Source organism: Emys orbicularis, chromosome 4 (genome assembly GCF_028017835.1).
Source record: "Emys orbicularis isolate rEmyOrb1 chromosome 4, rEmyOrb1.hap1, whole genome shotgun sequence".
Lineage (NCBI taxonomy): Eukaryota > Metazoa > Chordata > Testudines > Emydidae > Emys > Emys orbicularis.
The window spans coordinates 154,738,908-154,747,806 of record NC_088686.1 but is presented as its reverse complement, the minus strand read 5'-3'; the positions used below and the strand labels follow the sequence as shown (position 1 = coordinate 154,747,806).

The 8,899-nt window shown below is 56.6% G+C and overlaps 2 protein-coding genes across 2 annotated transcripts in view; one reads left to right on the top strand and one right to left on the bottom strand.

Moving 5' to 3' along the window:
- LOC135877330 (zinc finger protein 208-like) overlaps nucleotides 1-8,899 on the top strand; it is a 295,762-nt gene that overhangs the window by 258,425 nt on the left and 28,438 nt on the right. The gene's annotated exons all lie outside the window — the stretch shown is intronic.
- On the bottom strand, nucleotides 829-7,851 carry CFAP119 (cilia and flagella associated protein 119). The gene is made up of 9 exons (XM_065402796.1): nucleotides 7,825-7,851; nucleotides 4,680-4,711; nucleotides 2,987-3,052; nucleotides 2,605-2,774; nucleotides 2,205-2,275; nucleotides 1,947-2,063; nucleotides 1,652-1,715; nucleotides 1,218-1,304; nucleotides 829-1,007 (listed from the first exon to the last, which is right to left on the bottom strand). The coding sequence occupies exons 1-9, from the start codon at nucleotides 7,849-7,851 to the stop codon at nucleotides 829-831; spliced, it is 813 nt and encodes a 270-aa protein (XP_065258868.1).

Here is an 8,899-nt window from a genome sequence, read left to right as displayed (position 1 = left end):
GGAGCTGTCTCCCCTGGGGCAGGGGCAGGAGGGGGGTGTGACGAAGTGGGACTGTTCTTAATGTTTTCCTCAGTTTCCCCTATGCAGTTCTTAAGTATCTAGGTGGTGGGATAAGAGTGTATGGTTGCTGCAGAGCAAAGGGCCAGTGTACATAAATGCCCGACACTCTCTCTCCTAGCAACTGATGGCCTGGGCCCCTCCTCTGCAAAGGTGCCAACTGAAGGTGTTGGAGACAAAGGGATCAGGTGACCTCCTGGTCTGGGAAAGAGACAAAGCCCAGAGAAGGAGGGGCTGGACGGGGGTTGGAGTTTGGAGCTAGCTGGGGACTGGAAGGGAGGGCAGACGGGGGTCTGCTTCGCTGGGCCCCAGAATGGATCCGGCGGAGGGGTCCTGTTTGCTGGACCTACAAGCTCTGTTTTAGACAGTGTTCCTGTCGTCTAATAAACCTCTCTTTTACTGGCTGGCTGAGAGTCACGTCTGACTGCGAAGTGGGGGGTGCAGAACCCTTTGGCTTCTCCAGGACCCCGCCTGGGCGGACTCGCTGTGGGAAGCGCACGGAGGGGCAGAGGATGCTGAATGCTCCCAGGAGAGACCCAGGAGGTGAAGCTGTGTGAGCTTCTTGCCCTGAAGACGGTCTGCTCCGAGGGAGAGGAGGCTCCCCAAAGTCCTGACTGGCTTTGTGGGGAGCAGTTCCAGAGCATCGCCTGGGGACTCCGTGACAGGGGGACCTTGAGACTGGGGTTCCCCCGCAGCAGGGGGCAGTTTCCCAGGGCAGTGAGACATAGCACCACCGTAGAATCGGAGTCCTTTATTGCCCTCCCTCTCCCCTCACTTCCGGTGGCCCCGGCCGCCCCCTTTGGGGGAGTTGGGCACCTTCTCCAGCAGGGCCAGCTTAGCGTTGAACTGCTCCTCGCTCACCCGTAGCCGCTCCTCCACCGCCAGCCGCAGCTGGGCCAGCTCCTGGCAGAGCTGAGCCGAGATGTATTCCCGCAGCGGGGCCCTGGGGCCTGCAGAGGAGAGTGGGGTGAAGAGTGCAGCCAACCAGCTCCCCCACCCTGGGGCCGGAGCAGGGCTGGTGCCCCCTAGAAGGAAAAGGCCTGGGTCCCATTCCCCATCCCCACCCTGGGGCCTGCCTGGAGGCCCCGCTTGCCCCCCAAGGGGAAAGGCCCTGGATCTTGTTCCAGGCCTCACTCCTCGAGGCAGCGGTGGTCTCTTACTCTCCCTGGGGGCTGTGGTTCCACTGTCGGCTTCCTCCTCTTGTGCTGGGGGCACAGGCACCGTCACGCTCTCACCCTGTTCTCCTGCTGGGAGGTGAAGACATTGGCTAATCAGGGTGGGGCTTGGCTTCATCGGCTGGATGCTCCACCTTCCTGTGCCCCCTACAGCCCCCTCCTCCCTTCTGTGGTGCCTGGGAGCTTGTCCGCCCAGCACCCTCAGGTGCCCCACTCTGTTGGGATCAAAAAGCCAGTGTCTGGCTGGGAATTGCCATCCTGTTAGAGCATTTTCACCTTGGCTCCAAGGCCCCAGGGGTTGCTCTTGGTCAGCAGCAGAAAGGAGAAGCCCCAATCATCTCTCCCGCCTCCCCCGCCACCTCTCAAGCCCACCCACGTGGCCGAGAGTTTTGGGGGTTCAGCGAGCACCAGCCACTCACCCAGCTCGGCCTTGGGCTCCGGCTCCGGCATTCCCACGTAGGACAGCGATATGTCCAGCCGGACCTGCGAGTTGAGAAAACAGGCCAGTCCTGGAAGCTGCAGGGCTGAGGCAGGTGTAGGGCTGGGCACGCCTGCCCTCTGCTAGCTGCCCCGTGTGGGTGGAGGACTCGGGAAGGGGGCCTGTGTGCAGCTAAGCCATGCGGGTGGTGGGGCAGGCCAGGTCCCCAGGGGGTGCTGGGCGTGGCTGACACTGGAGGTGCCATTCCCCATGGGATTCCCCAGGGGGCGTCATACCTGGGGTGTGAAGGCGTATTTGTACAGCTTGAAGTGGCGGAAGTAGGTGTTCACCACGTAGTCGCTCATGAGTGCCAGCTGCTCCTGGCTGAAGAGGTCGATGCTGAATGGAGGCCGCTGGGGGTGGGAGGGAGAGGAGAGGGTGAGGCAGGAGATGGGCAGGGGCTCCCCACCCCAGACTCATCCCTCTAACCGGGCCCTGCCGTGGGGGAGCTGGCAGCAGCCGGGGGCCCTCCCTGGCCCGTGGGCAGGGCTCACCCGCACGGCGTGGCAGAAGAGCAGCTCGGTGAAGTAGCGGTAACATTCCTCCACATTGGGCAGTGGTGTCTCTGTGGGAGCAGACATGAGTGTGAGGGACCTGCACCCCCCCATGGCCACACCCACCCTGCAAGCTCCTCCCCAACAACCACACCGTCTTCCAGGCTCCTCCCCTTCCTTCCCCATGCCCACCCCCACCACCTCTCTCCACAGCCATGTCCAACCTCCAGGCTCCTCCTGAGAGCCCCACCCACCTTGTAGGCTCCTCCCCCTCCCTGTGCCCATCCCTACTCATAGAGGGTCCTCCCCTGAGACTCATCCCCTTTCTTCAGCCCCCCCGCGGTTCCCTGACTCCCTCCTCCCACTGAGGCCAGTGCCTCCCTTCGGCCTCCTCTCTTACCCACACAGGCCTCGTGGGTGTCTTTGACGATGGCGAAGAAGACGGAGCTTTGCTCCCGGGTGAAGCTGTGTTCCCGGCTGAACTGCACCGTGTAGAAGTAGAGATCCAGCAAGATGGCGGCCCGTGGGTCCGAATCCCAGCCCTGCAGCTGGAACAGCTCCGCCAGCACCCTGAGGAGAGGGGGCCACTGACTGCAGGTGTGGGATGTCTCCCCAGGGGCCCCCTCCAGGACATGAGAGTACAGGGGGGCTGGTAGGGGGTGCTCTCCCTACCATGGAAGGATAATAGGGGGACCCCAAGCCTAGGTGCAGGGGGAGGGGTTGTCTCCCCAAGACTGGGGGGCACTAATCCAGAGCCTTCCCTGAGTCCTAAAACCAGTTACCTCTTCAGCTCATCAGTGGTCTGCGCCTTGTCGATGAGGTCCATGGAGTGAACGTCCAGGTACTTCCTGCACCAGGGAGAGGGACCCCAATGCCGTGAACGAGCATCATTTGAAGCCCCAGCACGGACTCAACAGCCCGTTGGGGAACATCAACAAGAGACCATCTATTAATATGGCAGGCTCAGGAGATACTTTGGGTCTCCCGGCTGAGCCGGTTCTGCCATTCCCAAGTACTGCACCAACAATACCCCCTCCCTGCTCTAGCTCCAGGGCGTTCCCGTTACCTGCGTTTTAAGGACATAGTTGGTCCTAGGTGCTGGGTGCACCAGAGACTCCAGAACGGATGTAGAGAGAGGTTCACCTGACCAGCTGTAGCCTGGTATGTACCCTGGCCCAAAAGGCCGTCCCTAATTTAGATTGCCTGTGCCAAGCCTGGAACCCTAGCCAAGGGGGTAGTGCAGGGGTGGGCAAACTTTTTGGCCTGAGGGCCACATCGGGGTTCCGAAACTGTATGGCGGGCCAGGTAGGGAAGGCTGTGCCCCCCAAACAGCCTGGCCCCTGCCCCCTATCTGCCCCCCTCCCACTTCCCACCCCCCTCAGAACTCCCCCACCCATCCAACCCCCCCCTGCTCCTTGTCCTGACTGCCCCCTCCCGGGACCCCCCGCCCCTAACCGTCCCCCTAGGACCCCCACACCTATCAAACCACCTCCTGCTCCTCCCTGTCCCCTGACTGACACCCCAGGACCCCCTGCCCCTTATCCAACCCCCCTACTCCCCACCACCTTACCATGCCGCTCAGAGCACCAGGACTGGCAGCCGCGCCACCCGGCCGGAGCCAGCCATGCTGCCGTGCAGTCTAGAGCACTGGGGCAGGTTGGAGGCTCTCGCAGCCGTGCTGCCCGGCAGGAGCTCGCAGCCCTGCTGCCCAGAGTGCTGGCGGCACGGCGAGCTGAGGCAGCAGGGGAGGGGCCGGGGGCTAGCCTCCCCGGCCAGGAACTCAAGGGCCTCGCAGGACGGTCCCGTGGGCTGTAGTTTGCCCACCTCTGGGGTAGTGCCTTGCAAACCATTACAAACTCAACATGTGGTCTACGGAGCGCCATCCTTGTGTCCCAACATACAACCCTTTGGCTAGAAGTAGGTAGGAGGTTAAATGGCCTTCCCAGAACTGAGCTTTGGGCTAAATCCCATCAGCTGAGAAACGCTTCAGCTCCCGGGAAGCTTGGTTCTCTAGAGCAGTGCTCGGAGCCAAGCGACCCGTGGGGCGAGACGGAAGAGCAGAAGTCTGGCACGGCAACTTGGCCCACCTGGCAGCTAAAGAGCGGGAACGTTTCAGAGAAGAGGGACCTCGGACAAATTTGAAAAGATCTGGTCTGACTTTTTAGACCCCTTTGATTTATTCCTAGCAGATGGAAACCAACATGGCGCTCTCCTTTCCTCGCCCTTCCCATTGCTTTCTATTTTTGTTCTTTTGTCTTGTTTGTTCTCCACCTACTTTTGGGAGCAATCAATAAGATACACATGACATAACTATCCGAAGCTGCATCTTGGGTCGGGCAGCTGGGTAGCAGCCATACAGCGACACCACATGGGGTGGTTTGCTTGGCACTGAGATGCAGCTGCCTCTGGCTGGGTAACAGCCACACAGCGATGTGCCCAGAGTGCCCCCTTTGGAGGGGGTTGGATGCTACTCACCACATGCAGATCCTGGCTTCATGGCACTGGGGCTGAAAGAGACAGCGGTGTGGGGTGTCAGTGAATATGATGGGAATGGGGTGGGGCCAAGACACTGGGATGGGGGGAATGACAGGTCCCACATGCCCCACCCTGAGCGGGGTAGCCTGGCCAGTGGCCATAAGAATTAGCTGGTTGATGTTCCTAAGGGGTTAGTAAAAGTGCTCAATAGTTTTATTAATATCAGATGATCAGAATCCAAGAGACAATTTGCCCATGTGTAATGAGGAATATCATGAACCAACCAACAATGTGCTCAACATCAGTGAGGAGACAATCAGCTGGCAGGAGGTGATGGATATTCATGAGGTGATCCGCAATGTGATTAATATTCATGAGGACATGATTAATCAGCTGTGGCTGGTGACTTTTCATGAGACATGCTTACATGTACAGTCTATATATGTACAAGAACCTACATTACAAAACAGAATTTCCCTCCTGACATTTTGAAATTTGTTTTTGTGCCGAATCGGAACAAAAAGCTGAAATTTCTTGAGGAAATTTTGAAAAATTGCACTTTGGAACCATCAGAACGTTTCATTTTGATAATGTAGAACTGCCTACTTTTGGCAATGTCAAAATGTTTTATTTTGATAATAATAATAATACCACCAATTTCTTAGCGCTTTTCCTCAATAATTTCCAAGCGCTCCAGAATCTTTAATTGGATGCAGAGTAGTTGGAGGTGTGTCGGTCCCAGGATATTAGAGAGACCAGGTGGGTGAGGTAATATCTTTTATTGGACCAACTTCTGTTGGTGAGAGAGAGAAGCTTTCAAGCTACACGGAGCTCTTCTTCAGGTCTGAGAAAGGTACTCCGAGTGTCACAGCTTTATTTATGCTAAGCAATCTGTTCCACCTTGCATTTAGTGGGTTCTGCAAGGCAGAGGTCCTGAGCTTGCCCCCTGAAAAAAAATCTGGCAGGTGAAGAAGGGGGGTGGGGTCTGGGTGCTGCACTTTAATGGTAAAAGTGCTGTATGTTGGCCACCCCGTTATTATAGTGTCCGTAGCATTGACATGCCTGCAATGATGAGTGTTTTTAAAGCTGTGGAAATTCAGTAGGTGACAAATCTTACTGAGGGGGAAGTAATTAGGTAATGCTGGGTTTGGATATTCAAAGCGTGATCAAGGAAATGAGGCGATGAATATTCAGGAGATGATGCATATTAAGGAGGTGATGAAGGGGTGAATAGTCATGTTGAATTATTATTAATTGGTGATGACAATTAAAATGATTAGTGATTCCTCGATTCGAGGCTGATCTCTACCACGGATTTACATATGGGTCCTGAGATGACTCAGGAGTCCGATCCTGGAACCGCAAATCCACCCGCAGTAGGTACAGACATTTCGTGGCAGGCCAGCTGCCTGCTGGGAGAAAGTTCTTTCTTTGTCCTTCCTTCTCTCTCTCTTTTCAACTTTGAGGGCAAGGCGCTTCTCCTCGTAGCGGGCCACTGCCTGATGGAGGATATGGCACCATTGGGGTCAGTTGGTGGCTTGCTCCTCCCAGTTTGTGATGTCCACATCAGTTTTCTTAAGATACGTTTTCAATGTGTCTTTGTAGCATTTCCTCTGACCACCACGGGATCTCTGACCATGGGTGAGCTGAGAGTAGAGGACTTGTTTTGGGAGGCGAGAGTCTGGCATCCACATACAATGTCCAGCCCAGCGAAGACGGTGCAGGAGGATCATTGCTTCAATGCTGGTGACATTGGCTTCGGCGAGGATGCTGGCGTTAGTGCGGTGATCTTGCCACTTGACGCAAAGGATCTTCCGGCGGCATCGTTGGTGGTACCTCTCCAGACGCTTGAGGTGCTGTCGATAGGTCACCCAGGTTTTGCATTCATAGAGGAGTGTTGGAACAACAAATGTCTTATAGACCTGGATCTTGGTGTCCACGAGCCGTGAAAATGCGTCGGAGCAATTTCCCAAAGGAAGCACTTGTGCACTGGATCCTGTGCTGGATCTCACTGTCCATTTAAATACTTGACCGTGGTCAGCTGCTGGTGTGTACCAAATCGTGCTGGCTACTATTGCTCCCTTGTTGGTCTGTTGGGCTCCATCTGGTGTCTTGTTTTACACGGGGATTGTCAGCTCTTTGGGGCAGGGACTGTCTCTTTGTTCTGTGCCTGTACAGCGCCTAGGACAATGGGGTCCTCCTGGGCTGTGACTGGGCTTCTAGGTGCTACCGTAACACACCGAATAAATAACGTACAGCACCTAGCACAAGGGGGTCCTGGTCCATGGCGGGGGTTGCTCCTAGGTGCTATGGTGATAATAATCCGATCGTGTACAGGGACTAAGTGGCAAATGAATGAGGAGCTGCAGCGAGTTAACGAATGTCCCCAATGGACGGGGTGATGAATATCTACAAGGCGATGCTCGTCAGCAAAAATTGCCACCAATGCAGTGGTGAATATTTACATGCTCATAAATATTCATGAGCGGCTGCATCGGGGGTTGCTTACACTCACCTAGTGAGGGCTATTTCCCTGGAGAGGGATGACCCTCAAATACTAATCAGATGCTACAATCACGAGCTGATGAATATTCATGAGCTGATGAATATTCATGAGGTGTCGATTCTGCAGCAGCGTCCAAGTCTCCCATCAGAACTGGGCGGCTATGGAGGGTTGAACTGACTCTAGGTGAATACTAATTAGTCGAGCAATTAATGCCAATTAGCATGTGCATATTAATTAAATCACGCATGCTAATTAGCCACTGAGTTAATTAGGCGGAACATATTATTGCCCACTGATTGGGCCGTGCGTGTTAACTGGCTGGCTCGTACTAATTAGCTGCTCTATGTTAATTGGGTGAATGTTAACGAGCTCATTAACGTGAGTAATTAGCTATGAAAATTGATGGCGATGAGTATTAATTAGCCAACGCATATGAATCACCTGGCGGGTGGTTAACGAGCCCGCGCATATTCATGAGTTAATTAATATTAATGAGCCGACCGCGGAAGCATTACGAGGCTCATACATATTCATGAGATGATAGAAGGGCCGCGGCCCCACCTCGGGGACAGGTCTTCGCGGCGCGGTTGCCATGGCAGCAGCGTAGCCCCCGCCCCGCCCCGCGGGCCCCTCGCTCACCTGCTTCAGGCCGCCCCCCAGCCCCATCATTGCGGCGGCGCCGGCTCCCCCTAATGCTCGGGCCACGTCGCCACGGCAACCCCCGATCCGCCAATCAGAGAGGGTATCGAGGCCGGAACCAATCAGGGAAAGATTCACTATACGGGTGAGAGCTCATCAGCCAATCGCCGAGGTTGCTTTTGTCCAGCCAATCACACGGTGTATATCCCCCGGGGTGTGAACGAGTCTTAATTCCTTCAGCCAATCAAAAACAGTCTTTTCGGCTCAGCGGGCTTAGGCCAATCAGCGCATGTCTCTCTTTGAGGGCTGGCTTCCATGATCCAATCACAGAACGCCTCTTTCACCTCTCAGCCAATCCCCAGCCGGTCTCTAATATCAGCCAATCTTCGGCCGGGGCACTGGTCGACTAACCCCGCCCCTCCCTCGCTCTCATCCAATAGGAGAAGAAGGAAAAAAACCCCTCGTCCCGCGCATGTGCAGCGCGAGGTAGCGGGCGGGTGTTGGGAGTGTCAGGTCAGCGCGTGCGCAGTGGAGTGGCTGGGGGGTGGGCCTGGCAAGGGAAGCCGCTGGGAGTGGGAGCGCGAGGCAGGTGAGAGTTGGGATGAGAAGTGGGGTGGCGGTGGGGGAGGGGGTGAGAGGGGGAGGGAGTGACAGGTGGGGGGGGGCAGGCAGTGAAAGTGGCAAGGGAGGGAGAGGTTGGGATGAGAGGTGGGGGAGGGGAAGGGGGTGACAGGTGGTTGTGGGGGTAGGCAGTGAAAGTGGGAAGGGGGGAGAGGTGGGGGGGCAGGCACTGAAAGTGGGAAGGGGGGAGAGGTGGGGATGGGGGTTGGGATGAGAGGGGGAGGGGTGACAGGTGGTGGTGGTGGTAGGCAGTGAAAGTGGCAAGGGGGGGAGCGGTTGGGGAGGGGGTGAGAGGAGGGTGAGAGGTGGGGGGAGGGTGGCAAGGGGGTGACAGGTGGTGTGGGGGCAGGCAGTGAAAGTGGCAAGGAGGGGAGAGGTGGGAGTTGGGATGAGAAGTGGGGTGGTGGTGAGGGAGGGGAGGGGGAGTTGGGGTGAGGTGGGGGGGCAGGCAGTG